The sequence below is a fragment of the Microtus ochrogaster genome, chromosome 21, assembly GCF_000317375.1.
Source record: "Microtus ochrogaster isolate Prairie Vole_2 chromosome 21, MicOch1.0, whole genome shotgun sequence".
Lineage (NCBI taxonomy): Eukaryota > Metazoa > Chordata > Mammalia > Rodentia > Cricetidae > Microtus > Microtus ochrogaster.
Genome location: NC_022022.1, coordinates 13,473,414 through 13,495,202, shown reverse-complemented (window position 1 = coordinate 13,495,202; position 21,789 = coordinate 13,473,414). Strand labels below are relative to the sequence as shown.

At 41.1% G+C, this 21,789-nt stretch overlaps 1 protein-coding gene across 1 annotated transcript; it reads left to right on the top strand.

The window, feature by feature from the left end:
• Window positions 1-1,125: 1,125 nt before the first annotated feature.
• Window positions 1,126-19,864, top strand: Vcam1 (vascular cell adhesion molecule 1). Its single transcript, XM_005357178.3, has 9 exons — window positions 1,126-1,352; window positions 1,797-2,072; window positions 4,193-4,504; window positions 5,914-6,180; window positions 9,017-9,292; window positions 12,354-12,674; window positions 13,698-13,964; window positions 15,638-15,904; window positions 18,969-19,864. Exons 1-9 carry the CDS (start codon window positions 1,289-1,291, stop codon window positions 19,118-19,120), a joined length of 2,202 nt encoding a protein of 733 aa, XP_005357235.1. The 5' UTR covers window positions 1,126-1,288; the 3' UTR covers window positions 19,121-19,864.
• Window positions 19,865-21,789: the final 1,925 nt, after the last annotated feature.

Below are 21,789 nucleotides of genomic sequence, written 5' to 3'. Positions count from 1 at the left end.
TGAACTGTGGTTAGTATCTTAAAAGTTTCGTTTCTAGATTTTTCACTTTTACTCTTCCAAGTTTTATAGTCCCTAGATGCAAACCCATGCACTAAGTATCTAAGGAGTAGAAAGAGCCGTGACTAAGAAGTAGTCCTGGCCATGAAGGGAACTGATAATGCAGTGTGGGAGGTAGACCTGCACGTGTATAATACAAGGAAGTGGCTGTTCCGTTTTCTTTTTGATGGGCAAGCATTTTGCCAGGACATGGGCTATGCATGCGTAAGGCTCATGGAGACAATTAATTGAGTCTTTTAGAAAGTCTTTTCACTGGAAGGAGAAAATAATAAAAATTGATTATCATTTCATCTCCTACAACAGAAAGCAAACCTCTTTACATGTTTGAACTGGACATGTGGCTAAATAATGCAGCCAAAGAAATTTGCCACAAAGATTTATTAGACAGAGCCCATTCTTCTGCTTTTAAGACTGTGAAGGACTTCTAGCCATCCAGCAATGGGCCAAAGGGCTGGGGAAAACTAATTCCTTTAGTTTTCCATCAACATCCTTTCATTTTTTACTTTAGTAAAAACTTATTTCAGAGAGTTGATTTTTGTGTCAAAAATACACTTATGAATAGAGACTCTTAAAATTAAGAAGTTATACTTTCTCCCATTCTACAAAGAGAGGCTCATCCAAATAAAGGATATTTTCCTTTTTGTCAAAAGAGAATAATTTCTATTTTTTTAAATGCAAATATATTTCTTTAATGAAGAAAAGTCAGTGGGTGTTTACCTGGTCATCTCTGTCTCTGTCCCCCCCTCCCTTCCTCTGATGATCTCTCTCTCTCTCTCTCTCTCTCTCTCTCCCACACACACACACACACACACACACACACACACACATTGTGGGCAGTTTCATTTTGCAATGATATTTGTCTCTTATCTTTTCAGGAAAGAACCCTTTCGGAGTTGCAAGTCAGGAAAAGCCAGAGATTTATGGACTTGGAAGTGCCTTGTTTCCCCGGGACTCAGAGGGACTTCAGCGCTGAGAGCAGCTGAAGGGGTTAACTTGGGGACTTGGCTGGCTGTCAGTTAAACTTTTTTCTCTGGCTCTGCCCTGGGTTTCCCCTTGAAGGGATTTCCCTCCGCCTCTCCAGCAAGACCCTTTATAAATAAGAGCAGACTTTCTATTTCACTCACACCAGCCTGGCTGGCTTTGGAAGCTGAACACTTTTCCCAGACACTTTCACGTGGGACACAAAGAAGGCTTTGGAGCTTCCATTTCGTCACCCCAGCAGCGACTTGAAATGCCTGAGAAGATGGTCAGGATCTCTGGAGCCTCAACGGTACTTTGGATACTGTTTGCAGCTTGTAAGTCCCTGACCTGTTTTACAGGTCCACAGCTTTGGGTATACTAGAAAGTTTTGCTGTAAAACTAGTTTTGACAGAGCTACAGATGGATATGTTTTGATACCCTTTTCAAATGTTAACTGAGAAACTTGGATTATATCGGTAGTAGGTCTATCTCTTTAGTATTCTGTACTTGACCGCAAAGTCAAACTTAGAAAGTAAAAAAATTGCGTTGCACAATGGGCTTCAAAGTCTGACTGAGCATTCTTCTTCATGGTCAGGATTCCAGCACCTTCCTCAACAGCAACATCTGGGCTTTGGGGCTGCCTGAGGCAATTTAAAAAGTAGAACCCCCAGGCTGTGTTTTAAACACTGCATTGCTATGCAAGAGAGAAAAAAATACAGCATGAGACAGACCAGAGTAAAGTTGCTTTTTTATTTTTTCCCCCTCTCTTGCTGTTTTAGCTCAAGCTTTTGAAGTTGAGATCTCCCCTGCACATAAAACAATGGCTCAGATTGGGAGCTCCATGTCCCTGACTTGCAAAACCACAGGCTGCGCGTCCCCATCTTTCTCTTGGAGAACCCAGATAGACAGTCCGCTCAGTGCGAAGATGTGGAAAAATGAGACCGCGTCCATCCTGACCATGGATCCTGTCAGTTTTGAGAATGAACACTTTTACGTGTGCACAGTATATTGCGGCTCGGTGAAACAGGAAAGAGGGATCCAGGTGGACATCTACTGTAAGTGCCCCCAAAGAGGTTTGGTTTTCTCTCGATGCTGCTTGAAGAAAATATTAATGATACGAGGAGTTAAGTGTATCTAGATTCTTGGCTAGATAATTTCAATAAAGCCAGAGACAGGGAGGAGCAAGATGAGAAGAAGAATCCCAATTTTAACCTCTGTGTCTTTGTTTGCTACGAAAAAAAAATGGTGCCCTTGCCAAAGACTAGCATCTTCTTCGGTCCAATCCTTAGCTGAAATGTGAGCATCTCATAGGCTCTGTTCATTTTTTCCTCTAACCTCTCATCTGCCTGTATTTCTCCATGTTCACTTGCTCATGCATCTGAAGATTGATGATGTCTCGCTTTCTGGTATTTTCCATTTACTTATTCTTATGCAACGTGGAGCTTAAGATGTGCTTGCAGACTCAGATTTATGAGTATACAAGCCTCCTCTCTAGACATAACCATAACATCCATGAACATCTCATTCATCTAACACTGATAAAGTTGAGAATTCTTGTTGTTGTTGCCATAAAGCCTTGGTTTTTCCACCCCAAAGGATTTTCATCTAATAAATTATATTTGTCTCAGGAATAAGAACAGGTACCCATATTACACCAGCCTACCTCAAACACATCCCATCCCTATCCTCAACCCAGCAAAGGGGAGGGGGATAGTGAATCCTATAGAAACGGTTTGTCTTTGGTTATAGACAGCATCTCTTCCCTCACCCCAGAATGTACTCACATAGGCATTTCTTAGCGTTTGATTCATGTTCTAACAACCTTGGTTTCTTCCTACTGTGCTGAAGCCTGCCTTTGTCCATTAACCTTCACTGAACTTTCAGCAAGCCTCTTGTGGAGCTGGGCTTCCCAAGCAGCTGCGCTTGGCCGGCTGCTTTCAATTACCCTGGCTGTGTATGCCTAGTTTATGTCTGGGCAGGCTCCTGAGCTCCGTGCAAGGTCCTGTTATATAAATATCGGGAAGAATGGCAAGTTTTTAGGTTACCTGTCATGAAACGTGTGGATGCCGGGCACATTTCCTGAAGACCGTGACGGACATAAATAATTGAAGGGGAAATTTAAAATACTATGTTTTTAGATAATAAAGCATTTCCAGTTCCTTTGCCTTTGCCCACAAGTACAGTACTGTTGGAGAGTTAAAAAAGAGAAGTGAGGAGTCTTCTGGATTTAATTATGTAGCCTGTTTTTTTTTTCTTTCCTGCAAGAGAGCCTGTTTCCCATTGTATTTAACAGTTCAGTCTCTATTCCACATTTGACTGTAATATTCTGTGGTACTGGGGCGCCAATGAGCCCCCATCATGATATATGCATCATATACATATGTATATGCATATGAAAAACTGTGTAAAGGGGGGGGGCAACGTGCTGTGTTCCACTGTGCCGGTGGGCTCAGTAGAGTGCTGGTCAGAGCACAGAGTTCGGCTTTTGGGGGAATGAATCCAGTATGGCGCACTCTCTTAGGAATGAATGCCTCTCTGGTGGATGAATTCTTATCAGAGATCCCATTTTCAGAAGCCAGTCCCCCTTAAGGTCATTGTCTTCATTCTGTAGGCGATCTTACACAGTGAAACTCCTTTACAATGTCATTCTGAATGTTGGGTTTCTCATCTAGAACTGTACCTGCACTAACATAAGAGAACAGGGTGTAATATGTCTCTGGAATCGCAGTGCAGAGTGACAGACGCATGAGCTTTGCTCCCCCACCTCACGATGCTGCGTGACAGAGGCTGGTTCTGCAATCACACTATGTCCTTATCTATGCAATGTGGCCTCTGTCACCCAGGGTTACAGCAAAGAGAGAGCAAAGCCCTGTAAGTTACATCTATTGCAGAGTTTCAATAGATTTTAGGCTTTTCGTTCTTCTTCCCTTCAGTAACACATACTTTTTAACAGTTACAAGATTAAAACTGAAATGGCCTTTCAAAAGTGGTTAATTCTGATTTGTGATTCCCAAGTCCACCACGAACCGTGACTTGCTATTTAAACAATTGGCTATGCTGAATTAAGCCTAGTATTAACAAAAACATTTGTTTTGACTTGTGTTGTGTTAAAACATTTAGAGATGCTATCAACAGGAGCCTATAAACCTACTTGTGTGTTTGCTTGGCTTTGCAGCATTCCCTAAGGATCCAGAGATTCAGCTGAGTGGTCCCCTGGAGGTTGGGAAGCCTGTCATGGTCAAGTGTTTGGCTTCTGATGTTTACCCATCTGACAGATTGGAAATGGAACTCTTCAAAGGTGACCAACTCCTGAAGACAGAGATGTTTGCAGAAGAGATGGAGAAGAAGTCTCTGGAAATCAAGAGTTTGGAAGTCACCTTTACTCCTGGCCTTGAGGATATTGGGAAAGCTCTTGTTTGCCGAGCTAACTTACACATTGAGCCTGAGCCCCAAGAAAGGGAGACGAGCACCACACTGCAAGTCTATAGTAAGTCCTTGCATGAGGAGCCCTGGTCTATGGGAATTCAGTCCCAGATATGTATTATTTTGTTTATTGTTACAAGAAATGTATCAAATAGATTAACAAGAAACGTGCAGCTTTTACTGCATTACTTAAGACATGATTTTATGAATGCTATTGTTAAAAGAACAGGATACTGGGTTTGGGTTTAGAGCGCTTGAGTGTCCTGCCTCACTGTTAGCTGAGTGATGTTAAGACCACAGAATTTTTGCCTTTTATACATTCGGGAGGTTGTTGAGTTGTTCTCTTCATGGTCCTTACTAAAATGCTTATATTGAGGGAACACACAACTGTCTGTTTATTTACTCTTTTTTCAAAATAAATCCATATTTGTAAAAAAAAAGATTATTCAACTCCTCAATTCTCCTGTTTATCAAGGAGGAATCAACATAACATTATCTGCTTGGATTGTAGGAAGTGGGCTCAAATGATAAAATTTGTATAAAATTTTATAATAAGCCTTGAAACATTGGTTTCACAGACATACAAAATTTACAAGAGGATTTCTTATTCTGTGTGTGCGTGTGTGTGTGTGTGCGTGCGTGTGTACAAGAGTGTGGTGACATGTACAGACATGCAGCAGGTGTTAGGGTTTGTCTTCCAGGTTTTGGAGACTGCTGGTGGATCTGAAGCTTCTTCTTATATTAGAATTGTGTCTTTAATTAACTCATGGTGCTCTGTTCAAACTAAAATGTTTTCTACTCTGAGCCCTAAGTTGGAGTCAAGTACACTAGGTTTACCCAACGCATAATGAGATGGAAAAAACTTCTAACAACCTTTTGAGAAACCAATCAAGATAGGGGCTATTTCTCCTCACAGAATACAACACTTTGAGACAGAGGTATAGTTAAGCCTCTGAAAGCAGTTGGAGAAGAGCATTGCCATTTATCCATAAGAGCACAGGACTAAACTACGACCTTTGTGCAAATGCTAGCTACTTCCAGGAAGATTTCAACTCAGTGAGAGACTTTTTTTTAAGTAGTTAATGATATTCAAAGGCCAATTTGATGGCCCTGCGTAGAGTGTCTCCCTCAGTAAGTGCTGAAGCTTGGATGTGCTTTTGACAAAGATTCTTCCTCAGGATTCCAGTTCTTAGGCAAGAGACTGAACCATGAAACTTGAAGGGCTTCTCTTAATTTCCACCTACCTGTGGCTCCCTGAAAACATCAGATATCAAGAACTATAATTAACTGGTTAGAAATTAGATCGGCTCATTTTTTTTTTTTTAATGACTCGGTGATTCTTGACTCTCACTTGGCAGGTAAGTTTGTCAAGTTTGTAGAGACACATAAGTACAGTCTACGAGAGAAATACATCATCCCCATTGGGTGAAGACGACGCTGAATGACAGCTCATATTATGTTCTACCTTTTCAGCCTCTCCCAAGAATACAGTTATCTCTGTACATCCCTCCAGAAGTCTTCAAGAGGGTGATGCTGTGACCATGACTTGTTCCAGTGAGGGTTTACCAGCTCCCGAGATTTTCTGGAGCAAGAAATTGGATAATGGAAACCTAAAGCTCCTCTCAGGAAACGCAACTCTTACCTTAGTTGCTATGAGAACGGAAGATTCTGGGAATTACGTGTGTGAAGGAGTTAATCTGGTCGGGAGAAATAAAGCAGAGGTGGAGTTAACTGTTCAAGGTGAGTAGAAGGTGTAGAGGTGCCATCGTTGGGAGCTGAGCAATAGCCACACAATGCCAGTGCTGACAATCTTTCCTTGCCTTTGCTTGACGACCCGTCTGGTAGACATGTGCTTCAGCGTACTGATGTATTTAGCAAGCTCAACACTTTTGGGGAACTCTTTTCTCTCAGAGCCTCCACGCTGGTTCTTCAGTAGCTCTCGTCATCTCACTGTTGTCTCAGTTCCGGACTTGGGCTCCTTCTTTTGCCCTTTGGATATTAGCATCCTCACGCTACTTCCCACGGTCTTCTCACTCCATATTGTCAGCTACATAGCTGTGATTACCGAATGCACGCTCCCATTCCAAGTGACCTACTCTTGACCCCTCTACCTCACCATGATTCCCTCTGCCTTTCTGACTGTCGCCTTTCCAGCCAGCCCTCTTGCCTTTGCCTTAGCTTACGGTTTCTCGTTTGAGAGTTTGCAAGATTTTCTGAAGCAACGGCATCTCCCCAGACCAAACTGGCCTTCTGGAACTTTATAGAAGCTATCTAGTCTTCAAGAAATAACTAAGGGGTATTTTCTATCCATTTTACAGATGGGAGAATGGAGTCTCAGATTAATAGTGGCCATCAGTTGACTGTACAGCCAATGTTTGCCAAGAGTTCTGCACTCTCCATCATCTGCTATCTCAGTGTTTACCATGTGCTGTGAGGTAGTTGAGAAGCCCAGGTGCAATATAACTCATCATCATTTTTTTTTTTTTTTGCACATGGTCAAATGGCTTGTTGCTGCCCTTTCAGAGTCCTCTTAAATCAAAATCCCATGCTCTTTCAATTGTAGCTAACATTTCAGCTGGGCATTCAAAATTATATGTGTGCATACATTGTGTGTGGTGTGGTATTTTGGTCTATTTATACACCAAGGAGTGGCAAAATCAAAGCACATTCTTTAGTAAGAGCAGAAAAATGAATGTATTTGAATGTGTATGTTCATTAAACTGCAAGCTTCTCAACTCAGAACCCAGGAACTCACTGTGTTTGTGTGTATGTCTTTGAATTAATGAGTGAGTGGCTGGCATGGTACCCAACACATAGGAAGTGTTTAACACATGTTAGCTGAATTAAAGCATAAACTATAAACTTGGACAATACATTTCTTAACCCATGAAAATGTGGATTTTAAGTTTAAATAAAGAAGAAGAAAGTAGAATTCGAACATCATCAGCTGATTAGCTCAGGTGCGTGATTCCTATTCCCTCATGGTCAGAGAAGATGTATGGCTAAAAGTGTGGGAGGCTCAGTGTCTAATTCTGGACTAGTTGCATCCCATATGCTGGGCCCCTTTTCAATGAGGCAAAGGAATCATTGTGTTCTGGGCTTGTATTATAGTGCATGAGTGACTAGCAGCCTCAATTGACCGTGCTGAAGTTGGAAGGGTCTTTCGGCCCTTTCAAGGGCTTCTCTCCAGCAGCTCCAGGCACACAGTGAGGGATGTCATCTCCTTGCAGGCAGGAAGTGAATCTCCTGATAAGTTCCTCATTCTCACACTGGCATAGACGGAACTTAGATAACTTGGTAACTGTTTTGAATAATCTCTTCAAAAATCCAATAGCATTTATTTGGAGGTAATTTGAGAGGAAACTTCTTTGAAAAAAAATAATACTATACCACAAATCCACAAACTAAAAGAAGAAAAGCTACTTTTCCTGGTACAGAAAAGAACCACATAAAATGGAGTATATTTTTATTGTGTGCCGAGATTTCCTCCTGTGTCTGGCTTGCTAGAACATTCTAGTGATTTTCTTTGGAGATTCATCTGTCACGTGCTGAGTTGCCCAACCACTTCCAGGATTTTCAGAGGAACAACACCAAGATTCAGAATTCTTTCTCTCAAGATATGTCATTTCATCCAAGACTGTGTGCCTGGAAGTTGAAGAAGATTTCTGGATGCTTGAGTCTTGGGTGTTTGCCCTGATCACCCAGCTTTCTACCCGGAATAAAGTCTTTTGAGATTGCATCAAACATATTTGATGCCACCATGCCGACATCATTCTTTTGCTCTCAGCGTGATGCTGTGTGATCCTCAAAAATAGTATTTTATATTGGACTTTTATTATATAGATGTATATGAAGGATTAAGGATAGTGCATTTTGGTGCAGTTTCTCCTATAATCATTTTAGATCTCATTTTATCTCCACATGAGGACAACTTGACTTAGCTGTTGTAGGAAGAGAAAAACTGGGCTCTCAAGTCACACCCATCTTACAGCAAGTCCCAGTTACTCCACTTGCAAATTTAGCTTAAGCCATTGAGCACTTCTGAGCCTAATTGTCTTAAAGAAGAGAAAGGCATAAGGGATAGAAGAAGAGAAGGGAAAATACAGGAGCAGAAGAATAAGAAAGTAGCAAAGAAATAATAGTACCAGATAATTACTCTTCTGGGAATTAAGAGAGATGATGCATGCATATAAAGCAGAATGCAGCATGCTCGACACGCAGAAACTGCTGGATAATTTGAGGTCCTCTTCAACCACAGTGACTTGATGGACTACATAGAGCAACGATTGGGTTATTGCTTTGAAAAGATGCCAACCACGTTCTTGACAAATTGTTCTCTACACTGATTCTGGCAGCCTGAGTCAACACAGCATCATGGGTTCCTCCTTCAAAGATGTGCTCTTATTCCTGATGGCTCCAAGGTGGGAAGGAGCAATTTTTTCTTGGCACAGAGAGTCGTTGAATAGAGATCAAGGAAGAGAAACATGAAATATGGGAATATGACGCAATAAGAAAAGAATCTTATCTGTTATTCATCTTGCTCTTTCTTTCTTTCTTTTTTTTTTTTCCTCTTCAGAGAAACCATTAACTGTTGACATCTCCCCCGGATCCTGGGTGGCTACGCAGGTTGGAGACTCAGTTGTACTGACATGCACTGTTGTTGGCTGTGACTTCCCCACTTTTTCTTGGAGGACTCAGACAAACAGTTCCCTTAACGGGGAAGTGAGGAGAACGGGGGCCACGTCCACACTGACACTGGACCCTGTGAGCTTTGAGAACGAAAACTCTTACCTGTGCACTGTGACCTGTGCTCGGAGGAAACTGGAAAAGGAAATCCAGGTGGAGGTCTACTGTAAGTGCTTTTCAAAATGGATGACTCATTGATTGCTTCCCTTTCCTCTTGTTCCTTTGGAAGAAAAGGGATGTGACTGTGGAAGGAAATCCATTTGTGCAGAGAGAGGTTTGGCATCCCTCGATCTCTGAACACTGTTGGATGCAATACAGTTGGTCGGGCTCTCCAGTACATACTGCATTTGTTTACAGACACGCGCACACTGCGTGACTGGTCCTACTCTTCTCGTGCACGTGAGCATGCCCCATGCTATGCTCCCCCCCCCCCCGCCGCCACATGCATGTAGGGTGCTTGGCGCGGGTGAGTGGGAGCAGCCAGGGCCTTGCGTCCATTCAGATAAGAACTCGGTGAGGGGTGACTGCCTCACCTACTCAAACTGGGGGTGAACTCCAGCCTGCCTTTTGTTTTGTTTCATTTTGCTTTGAAATGTGGGCATGGAATGCTGGGCTTTATGCACACCAGGCGAGCGCTCCGCCTGCCAGCCCAGTGTGTTTTGTGTTTTGCTTTTCATGAGCACTTTAAAAAGTCTTTATTTCTCTTTCATTTTTGAAAGATAACCTTATTGTGTGCAATATTTATTATTTTAATAGAACAGAAAATAACTGGTCCCTTGCTTTGTTTATATTCAGCCCCCTGTTATGGTGTCTCATCCCTTCTCCTCCCACCCATTATCCCCTTTTCCTTCCCAAATAGTCAGGCTTCTGATCAGATATGGTATTCATTTTATTGTACGTATATAATACATTTAAAATAATGCATCATATATGACTCTATATGATAAATGCCCTGTGCTTGGTATAGTATACATAATAAGTATATTATTTTAAAATCAGCATATAATATGTTAGATAATATTAATAATTTTTTCATGAAAGAAGGAGTGGGAAGCCTCTGGGGATGGGAAGCAGCCATCGAGGTGGGGGGAGGGAGAAGTAGGGGAAGCAGTCTATTGTTTTAAGGCAGACTTGAAAAGCTGATCTGCAGGATCGGGTGAGGGGACAATAAGAAAGAGTAGGGGGCCGGAAATGGAGACAGGTTTTATTTAGTCTGAGTATGGGATGGCTTTCATAGGTAACTGCTACAGAACCGAGAGTCAATAGCATCCTTTAAAACGGATCTACACAGTGAACAAATGACACGCCTTCTCCTGTCTCCCCCTTGCTGTCACCTTAATAAAATCCTTCCCAACCTCCGATCTCCATGAATTTCACGTGGCTGGAAGCCCTCAGTCTACACTGAATGAGGAATGAACTTTATAGCAACCATGTGACTGCAAGGTTATTTTGCAGAGAGGGTGGGGCTGCCCTGCTTTACTCTTCAACCCAGAGAACATATTGTAAAGTTCTCCCATCTAAAGCCCTGCAAAACGTGTGCTAACCTTCAGGATTTTCTTTAGAGTAAGAGAGTGCCTGTTAAGTGAGTTAAAGCTCTCAAAAGGAGGGTAAACTTTATTGCTTTATCATGTTACCCGGAGTCCTGGGTCTGCTGATGCAGGCACATTCCCAACAGAAGTTGGAACAGTGTGACAGCGTATTGCATTGTGGGGGGTGTGTTTGAAAATTTACCACTTTCAGAAGGTTTTACTTATGGAAAAATGTTTAGCTTTTTCAGGTATCATTTTTATGCTGATAGTTATTTTAGTGTCACTTTTGTTCATTTACATAGGATGTCTTCTAAATGTTTTGTAGATGAGAGAAAGACTATTCAGATTCTAAATAATACAGTTAGGATAGTTCTTTTACATCTTCTTATTGATGTTTAAAGTTAGCAAACAAGCAAGTGCGTTCATCATGGCATCGTCACGTGTTTGTGTCAATTATGCTTTCTTCTTAGTTCATCCCCTTTCCCATTGCCCTTTCCATGTCTCTCTCCTCTCTAACTGCTCTCAAGTCTGGGTTTCTCATATGTGAGAAAACATACAGTATTACAATATTTAGTCAGTTCTTTCCTTCCTTCCTTCGTTCCCTCCTTCCTCCCTTCCCTCCTCCCTTCCTTCCTTTCCTTATTTTCTTTTTTTTGGGGGGGGGGGAGGTAGGTTTTCTCTGTGTAACCTTGGTTGTCCTGGAACTCACTCTGTGGATCAGGCTGGCCTGGAACTCAAGAGATCCCCCTACCTCTGCCTCCCAAGTGCTGGGATTAAAGGCATATGCCTTCATGCCCAGATGTAGTTTTATTCTTAATTACAAGAGTTACCCAATTGGGAAGAAGAGAGAGAAAGAGCCCTGTGAGTTTGAGGCCAGCCTAGTCTACATAGAGAGTTCCAGGCTGATCTTAGGTCCTGTCTCAAAAAACAAAACAAAAACAAAAAAAGGAAGAAAATAATTTCTGAAAAGTATTTAAAACTCATAACCTAAATTTAGTCAAAAAACAAACTATCCAAATTTTGATATACTGTCCAAATTGAAAGCTGCACTGTGAATCTCATTTGAGACTGAAAACCTGTAGCCAAGACTCCTAAGTCAGAGGACAGATTTTGACTAGGTCTGATATGAAATGAAAAGTCTCATTCGTCCCTGTAAGTTTCTTTGTCTAGAGATAAAATAAGTTAAATAATCACCATGTAATCAGGCTTCTCAGAAGGGAGAAAAATGAAAGCTGGGGGGATTAGTTCATATTTAGTAGTCACTATATCATGACCACGATCTAAAACATTTAAATTATATAGTTGATTGGTAAGATGGCAGGGGTCATGTGGTCTTAGGGAAGGACAGGCAAGATGGCATCATTAGAAGAGAAAAATAAGAAGGAAAAGCATCTATTATTCATTGACTTAAAATACTTAGTATTTTGTCCCAGTTATTTACAATTAATATTGTACATGTACTGTTATAGCTAATGGCACTATTCACGTCCATACTCGTACATGTACTGTTATAGCCAATGGCACTATTCACGTCCATACTCGTACATGTACTGTTATAGCCAATGGTACTATTCAAGTCCATTCTCTTCCCAGCTGATCAAAAGCTGTCACTCCGAAGCCTTTGCATGTAGTGGAGTCTGACCCAATTTTCCATTGACTACCATATACTAACATTATATTTTTGCTTGATATTTGCAGCATTCCTCGAAGACCCAGAAATTGAGATCAGCGGGCCCCTTGTGCACGGGAGGCCTGTCACCGTAAACTGCACAGTCCCTAACGTGTACCCTTTTGACCATCTGGAGATTGAGTTACTGAAGGGGGAGACCCCGCTGAAGAGTAAACACTTTAATGAGGAAATGGGCATAAAATCCTTAGAGACCAAAAGTTTGGAAATGACCTTCATTGCCACCAGTGAAGATACTGGGAACGAGCTTGTTTGCCTGGCTAAGTTACACAGTGGCCAAATGGAATCTGAACCCAAACAAAGGCAGAGTACACAGACTCTTTATGTCCAAGGTAAGGACATCCATGGGGCAGCCACAACTGAATGTGGATTTCTTTGTTGTGTCCACTAGGTAATAGCTAACGGAAGGTTGACAATAAAAACCTCTGTGAAGAAAACGGAAAAGAAAATTCAAGATAGGAGTGATGATAACAAACCATCTTCCATAATATAAGAGAAATCATTTATTTATGTGTGATTCTATGCATTAGCATTCAGGAATGGGCCAGCCAGGCAGCTGCTCAGCCTCAGAGAGAATCAGTAGAGCTCAGTTAGTCATCTTCAGCCCGGCTAGCAGCTGGCTTGTCACAGGTAGCATCACTTAAGTGTCTGAGCCTTATGACCTGGCCCCCACCTGTCGTTTCTTAAGTGTGGTTAGGTTTCCCTCAGGGAAGGGAGCCTAGATTTACTCTCCAGAACACTGCTGAGAAAAGGTGGTGGCGATGTCAGCCTCATAAAGGCCTGCCAGGAGCACTTCCCCCAACCCATGTCCGTCTATAGACTTCCTATTGGGCAAATGATCAACCCAGGTTCAAAGGGTAGCCAACTGTTTTTCTTATTCACAGGGAATCTTCCAGTACATCATGCTCTGTCCATACATATCACTGACCTTTAAGTCTCTCCCCCAATACCCCTTCTTGTGTTTTTGTGTGTGTGTGTGTGTGTGTGTGTGTGTGTTTCCAAAGTGTTCTACTCCTTTCTCCCCGAGAAACGGGGTCACTTCTCTCTCACCCTGGCTCTTCTTCACAGGGTCTTGTAGGGGCTTCTAATCCACCATGTCACTCAGACACTACACACTACACTGACTTTCCGTGCTTTGACATCAGTTTCTCCAGCACTTTCTGCCATTGGAAAATATCCACACTTCGTCTGGGTTCTAACTCTCACTGTGTCTCCTCCACAGAAACTTCTGGGCGGGCTATCACAGTTTACAAACTATGCTAATCCAGATCCCTTTGCCAGGTTTTACAGCGTTGTCCAGACTCTTTGGAATTCGGGGCATAAGAGAGTCAAGCTAAGTGTCTTTTCCTTTTCAGTTGCCCCCAAGGAAACCACCATCTGGATCAGTCCTTCTCCCGTCCTAGAGGAGGGCAGTCCCGTGAACCTCACCTGCTCAAGCGATGGCTTTCCAGCTCCAAAAATCCTGTGGAGCAGGCAGCTGAATAACGGGGAATTGCAACCTCTTTCTGAAGATACAACGCTCACCTTAATGTCTACAAAACTGGAAGATTCTGGCATTTATGTCTGTGAAGGGATTAACCAGGCTGGAATTAGCAAAAAATCAGTTGAACTGATTATCCAAGGTAAGTAGAGAAAGACTTTTAAACTATTAATAGCTAGTACATTTCCTATTGAGTTACCAATGGTGAGCAAGGTCCTCTTTGAAAACAAAACCTTTCGGGGCTAGAGAGATGGCTTAGCAGCAAGGAGTGCCGACTGCTCATACAGATGACCCGGGTTCTGGTCTCAGCACTCACAACTGCCTGTAACTCCAGCTCCAGGGGATCTCATGTCCTCTCCTTGTTTCAATGGTCACTGCAGGTACCCTCACACAGACACACACAAATACATATAGTTTAAAAATAAAAATAAATCTTAAAAAGAAAGAAAAAAAAGAACCCTCATTTCAAAATTATATTTATGTGCAAAAAAAGTAAAGTAAAAAATAAAAATTAAAAAAAAAAAAACTGTTCCTTGATGCTCCTGAGATGAACTCTCATTTCAGGTCAAATCACTTGCCCTAAAATCCTATTCCCCTCGAATGAAATGCTCTCCCTAGAAGCTAAGCTGAAAGTTCAGGGACACTTATGAGATTGTGGTTTTGGTGAAGAAATAAGGGTAGGGAATTACTTAGTATCAAAACTATCACATTGGGTTTAATGGGATCCCGAGAAGCAAGTCCCAAGAAGCTGCCTAGGATTTGTTTAGAAGCCCAAGCAGGTACCCTTTGTAAATTCTGAGATTAAGGATCACAGTCACCGTGCCCATGGGCCTCTCAGCCCGTTGGCACAGAATCACGAGGGCAAATAGAGATATAGGTGTCCCTTCTCAACGATAAAAACCCCAAATTGAGAACACAGCAGTTTCTGCTTGGCACATTGAAGCCATGGGCTTTAATGAACAAAATTATAAAGCCATCAGCTTTCATTATTACCCATGTTTTCTCTCTGGGGACACTGGGATTGCGCTCTTTTGTATCCCATGCTATTATTCCTCTTAAGGGGGGTGTTGGGCTTTGTTGTGGTCACTTCCTCATGCCACTGAGGTCTTTAATTCAAAGGAAGAACCTGGGAAGGGAATCATATATAATCTCAAAGAAGACTTTTAGGAGACTTTCAGGCCAGCCTGGACTATACTGTGGGACCATCTGAAAGAAAAGGAAGCCAGAGTCTGGTTGTCATTGTCCTGTGGTCCTGGAAGAAGAGACTCAAAGTGACAAAACAGATAGTCTTAAGCAAGTGTTTATAAAACAGACACTGGGTGTTCCCCTCTAAGGCTTATTGCATTAATAGAAATGTTCTGCCTCAATTGAGATCAACCAAGACCTTGAAATTTGATAATTGGTAACTACAGTCTTAAAGACAGCTTAAAGAATGTTATACATCTTAATTTCCTAGTCAGGGAGCACCTAGCTCATAAAACTTATGCACTTCAAGGAAAATTTTGGTGAACAATGTGATTTTTTAAAAAATATTTTTTTTCACATCTGATTTTACAGCTGCTTATTAAATACCTAATTTTTGTCCTTGGCTGGGTAAAGAATCGTGGTAAGGACAGGAAAGAAGCCTGAGACACGTCTTCTCTTGCTTACAATGTGATCATTTAGAATTGAGCAAAAGCCCGGCCTCTTGGCTTGCTCTTCTTTACATGCCGAAGGCATCGCCAACAGTTTGGCAGCGGCTGCCAAGGTTCTTAGTCAGAAGGCGATGGCTGTACCCTCCGCTCCAGCCACACTAACTGCCCGTTCTCTCTTCAGGCTCTCGGAAAGATATACAACTCACAGCCTTTCCCTCTGAGAGCGTGAAGGAGGGAGACACTGTCATTATCTCCTGCACCTGTGGAAGCGCGCCGGAAACGTGGATCATCCTAAAGAAGAAAGCCAAGACAGGAGACATGATATTAAAGTCCGTTGACGGCGCGTACACCATCAGCAAGGCCCAGCTCCAGGACGCTGGAGTGTACGAGTGTGAATCTAAAACCGAAGTTGGCTCACAGTTACGAAGTTTAACCCTTGATGTAAAAGGTTAGTTTCAGATATATATATATAATTTTAAGCATTCAGAGTATCCGAGGAGAGCAAGCAGTTTCTATCAGACGGGTGTTGGCGAAAGAAGACTGAATTCCATGCTAACTGGCTGCTTCTTAATGTTTCTTGAACTACTCGGGCGCAGCTGTTCCAGCCTGTAGCGTTTAGCCAGGAAGTGGGCACTAATCATCAGTGAATGTGGAATTCCCACTTGTTATTTTTTTTTTCCCCCCCCGAAGTTGCCAATTCATCACTGGTTTCTGAGGTCTTAGATTTGCTAAGTGTTTAGCCACATTTTACAACCTTTCCCCTAGGGTAAAAGGAAAATAAGGAACTGGGATTGGCACAGCAGAAAAAAATCCTCTGCTGACCTGCCTCCCCCTCTCCCCGCCTCGGGAAGGAGCTCTGTTTTCAGAGGACAGAAAAACTGCGTATTTTCTGCCTGGCTCTTTTGTGAGAATGCTAATTGGGGATAGTGGCCTGGATCCTAAACAGGATCTCTGGATTTCACAAGAGCTTCCTTTGAAATCCGTGCCCCAGTTGTCCGACTTTAACCTGATAAAGAGGAAAGGGGGGTAGGCGGTGGGGAGGGGGGCGTTCAACCCCATCAGAGACATATTGGCACTCCTCAATTTCCTGTTCTCTCTTGTGAGTGCCTGCTAATTTTATTGATGCCAGCCTTGACTAATGAGCCTCCGACCCTTTGTATACCAAGGGGCTGTTGAATCTTGAAATCCAGTCTGGTAGAGAGAACGGTACTGCTAATGGATGCCAACTCTGAGGAGCTCTGGCCTTGACCATAGAGTTAGCCAACCACATATCAGTGCAGAGAAAATCTGAACCCAAGTTAAAAATTTTACCAGTCTGTCCAAATTTCTCAAGATTACAGATCTTTGAATACATTTTTTTCTGTCTTTACAGTACCTCTTCAAAACATATTGATACATTCACTTAGAGATGTTTTTAAAAGGGGGAAATAACATACTTATATGTCAAACTTCTGGTCACCAACCTGCAGTGATTTTCTTTCCTGAAAACGTATGATCTGGGCAAGGAAGCCACCATGTGTTCAAAGAATGGGACACAGTGTCCATCGTGTCATTGGACATGACACAGTGTGTGTCACCGTTGCCTCCAGTGATCTCAACTAGGAGTAGACTGAACCCCATTCCTTTCTGCTTTTCCTTAATCCTTGGCACCTCTGGCTAGCCCTAATGTAGCCTAGCCGCAGGAAATGGGACCCTTAAGATTCCTGTCATCCTATGTGTGCATGGCTGTTTCTCCTCAAGACCATAAAAACTGTTTCTTTTAATTGTTTAATTAATCTCATGTGTATTTGCTACCTTTAATTTATCCCTTAAATGAACAATGAGAGCAGGTTGGTCACACAGATGGATATTCATGCTTCCACATACAAAGATGGCTTCAAATAGCCGAGGAAGAATAAAGACTCAAAGTTGACCTGTTTCTCACCCTAGAAAGACTAGTTTTCCTTTGTATTTAGCTGAACATTTATATTTATTTTGTCTTGTTTGGTTTTTGCTTAAATGTAGTCCATTGATCTGAGTGATGAGGATTCTTTAAAACTTTAAAGGCTTATATAATTAATAGGAAAAATGTGCTAGAATATTGCCCTAGCAACTGACTCAATTTTGAGTTTTTTAACAGATGTCTGAAGGACAAGCTGAAAGGCAAAGATAATAATTGAATTGTAAAGAAAACAAAAACAGAAATACCTCCTAGTGTGTCATCAATATTGATATCTAACCATAATTATGATGAGTATTCCATTAAAATATTACCCTTAGATCAATTCTACCAAAGGAAAGCAGAAAAACGAAGCCATTATCATGGTACTGAAAGTGAAGCATCATTTTCCTCCTTCAGTAATTTGAGACAGCTCTCTCCTGTGGTGCTAGTGAGTCTTTTCTACTTGAGTGACTTGCTGTGTTTTGAAAGCCCCAGAAGGAATGTAGTGATGCCTCAGATCAGATGGCTAATTCCTGCAAGGACTCAGACAACATGCCCTTACATTTATTAAAATGTAATTGTGAGACCACACCGTGGTGGGCAAAACAAACAGAAGCCATGCTCTCTGGAGATGCTTTTACGGGGCTTAGATGTTGAGGTGTTGCAGATGTCACATGCTTTCTTAGATTTTATATTGTCATTTTTAGTACTACATTTACGGCTGTGTGGTAAAATAATAGGATTTAGAAAGAAAAGCTTTATTAGTACTCAATATTTTGGGGGTTACTCCGTGTGCCCAGTAGTGTCTTCAGGGATGGCTAGTTCTGAAGCACCTCATCCAGACATAACTATAGAGTTGTAGAGTTTGCAACCAGGAAAAGAAAACAAGTTTAACAGGTAAATGCATGGATAAGTGTTGAACTGCAAGCTGTTAGGGGAATATGAAAGTGGTTGGATTTTGAGGGAATATTGGAGTATTAATCTATGACAAGGGAGATGTGGGTCAGGGAACTCACTCTCTGAGTAACTAAGACATTTACTTATCTGAAGACCATCAGTAGATCAAGAGAGGTTGTCCGTGCTGGAGGGGGATAATCTGTAAAAGATGCTTTTGCTTCAGACACACAGAAGACTGCATGTAAGAGCACAGCAGTCGTCAACAAGAGTGCCCTGTCTTGGCCACACTCTCCGTGTTAGAAAGATGGTCTTGGAGTCCTAGTAGGCATTTCAATTCATGGCAATAAGTGTCAGGGGTTTTTGTTAGCTATTTCTGATTCCTGTTCTTATAAAACAGATCACGAAAATGTGTGCTTTCCCTTCCGTTTTCCACCCAAAGCCATCTTTTAAAATCCAAGTCTGTAAAGCCAAGAACTGTTATCTTCATACCTATCATGAGCATAGCAACCATGAGCTACTTATTTGGATATTTCAGGGGAAAAAATGTGTCTGATAAGTCTCAATGGTCCTCAGCACAGCTTTTACCCCTTCCTCTTTGAAGAGCTAGCTGCACTGTTACAATAAAACACACACTGTGATTAAATTATTTCCCTTGGTACTAGACATTAATTGCATCCATTTGGTTATTTTCCAGGAAGAGAAAATATTTTTTCTCCCGAGCTCCTTGCCCTCTACTGTGCCTCCTCCTTGATAATACCTGCCATCGGGGTGATCATTTACTTCGCAAGAAAAGCCAACATGAAGGGCTCGTACAGCCTGGTAGAAGCAGAGAAATCAAAGGTGTAGCCAACATCTGAAGTGTTCCAGAAAAGACACTATTTATAATCCCCCAATCCTTCCTAGTCTTTATCATCCCACTGCCAACCCCCCACATAAACCAAGCTAAGTGTTCAGAGTTCCCAGAACTCTTCTCAGAAGAGAAGGAAAAGAAGTGGATGTTTGAGCCTTCGCTGAATGCAAGAAGCCAGCCAGGACTGTTCTTCTTGACAAGTCCCTGTCATTGAGGTGAAGTGACTGGAACAGTCCTATGATGTGTATATAAATAGCAGAATTTGTATATATGTAAAATAAAATTATGTCATAGAACAGTTGTTTAGAATAGCAGCACTCTGTAGGCCGGTCAGAACATAAACAGTGTTGCTCGGACTGACTGTTGTAACTTAATGCATCTTAGAAAAGTTGATTAATATTAATATTGATTAGGCAGCTGACCAGTGCCACCTTCTCTTAATGTTTTGTTTCCTTCAAACTAATTTTATTCCTATGAATTTTTATTGAAAGTGATTTCATGTTTTAGAACAAAGCCAGGGTTTTATATTTTTATAGGCAAATGATAAGGAAGGCACTGGGTTGACTTTCAGGTACTATATTCCTAATTCATGGCAGACTGAATAGCCAGTTTTCTCTGCATGGTACTGTATGGTACGGGGACATGTTTCTTCATCGGGATCTTGTGTAATGACTAACATGGTTTAAAATGTGGCTTCTTTGACTCATCTTTTGTAAACAGTAAAGTGAAACTTTCTGAACATGGAAGACTTGGGTCTCATTTGTTATAAACTCTGTCTGTCGCCTTTCGTTAATGGCTTGCTCTTCAGGAATTGTCAGTTATAAGAGTAAAAACCTCAAACTGGTAACAATACAGATACTCCAAACACGCTCTTCAGACTACCTTTATCAAAATAACCATGAAAATCCAGTAAAATAAACAGACTTATTCATATCAGCGTAACTTAGTGAGTTAAGGTCTATAGTTTGGGATTCTTGGAATCTGCAACAGTTAAATGAGAAGCTAACACTATACCCAATAGATGATATATACAGTAATCTGGCAAAGAACAAACACTTAAGTACATGCTACAAAGCCTCAGAGACAACACTCTATTATTTTCCAGGTCAGCTTGTATGCTTAGTACAGGTAGCAATTCTCTTCCCACTGAGCCAGTTAAGTCCTGAATTATGGGTTAATCGTTTTCTTTCTCTGAAGGTTTTATGCTGTATACAGTACATTCTAAGTAGTACATTAGTTTGCTAGGTTTTGAATCTTGCTTTGTGACTTTATTCTTTCGTTCAAACTTATCTTCTTGCACAATTCAACCATGCTGTTATATCCAGTTATAGGTCACACATTTTCACTGCTCTCCAATGGTCTACTCTAAGACTTTTTTTTAAAATCATTTCTTATTTATCCACCCTTTTCTTAATAGCTATTTGTGATGTTTTCATCTTTTCTGATATGAGAATAAGCTTCTGCAAACATTATTGTAATGTGATCATTTGTGAACATTGCTGTGCTTTCTCTAGAGCTTGTACCTGCCAGTCAGTGTTCTGGGAGGTAGCATATATGCACAGTAAAATTCAAAGGGAAGCTAGTCCTTTCGGAAGAAGTTCCCTAACTTCTCCTTCTACCACAGCGAATAAGAATTCCCACCAATGCCCCCCCCCTGTCCAATGTGGTACCATCTGACTTAATTTATTTATTATTAATTATTATTTCTCAGCACGGTTTAAAATTAAATTGATCTGATCATCAGTGAATTTAAACATATTTCCATATAGTTAAGAATGTTTTTATGTTTAGGATAATTTGAGCTCTCTTCTATAAGTTGGCCTTTTTTGCTAGAGGATATATTTTATTAATGTATAAATACATACAAATACCCTTTTCTTTTTATACTAGTCCTTTGATTTCTTCTTATAGTTACTCAGTGGTTCCATATACTTCGTTACCCCACTTGTGACCTACGCATTCACTTGCTTTGGGGTATTTTTGGATAATAACTTAAACTTTATCACACTCAAATGTATTTTTTATTTTGACTTACGAGTTCTGTCATAGTTAAGAAATATTTTTTTTTTTCTGCTCAGAGGTAGAAAATCTACCATCCTAGCTCAAAAAGTTTTGTTAGTTTCACATACACAAGTCCTGTGCAAGCTCAAGTCAGATTTCATGTCAGCATTGAGAGGGGCATAGAATCCTGCCCCTTGCAGAATAGCTATGGGCAACTGAGAGTTGGTGGGAGAAGGGAAAATCGTCTTCTCCAGGAAAGAGCAAGGCAATTCATTATCTAATTACAAATGGTCCATCCTGAAAACCTACATATGAGAAACATTATATAGACTGAAAAGGTTATATTAGAAATATATGTATATGTACATATATGCGTGTAACAACAATTAATGGAAAAAAGAGGCAATGGATTTGAAAGAGAGTAAGGAAGTGCATATGAGAGGGTTTGGTGGGAGGAAGGTGAAGAAAGAAGTCATGTGGTTATAATATAATAACAAAAATAAAAGAAAAATTGAAAGCCACATACACCCAAAGATAGAATACTATTATCCTAATAATAACTTTATATAGTCCCTTATATTTCTTTCTCTTTTTTTGTGAAACATCAGATTCATTTGTCTATTTATTTTTAATAAATCAATATTTAATAAACAGGGCAATGCAA

Bases quoted from the DNA above. Each gene is read 5' to 3' on its own strand.
- Vcam1 (XM_005357178.3), top strand. From the start codon at position 1,289: ATGCCTGAGAAGATGGTCAGGATCTCTGGAGCCTCAACGGTACTTTGG. The intron at 2,073-4,192 runs GTAAGTGCCCCC...TTGGCTTTGCAG, and splicing joins GATCCAGGTGGACATCTACT to CATTCCCTAAGGATCCAGAG. The intron at 13,965-15,637 runs GTAAGTAGAGAA...TTCTCTCTTCAG, and splicing joins AGTTGAACTGATTATCCAAG to GCTCTCGGAAAGATATACAA.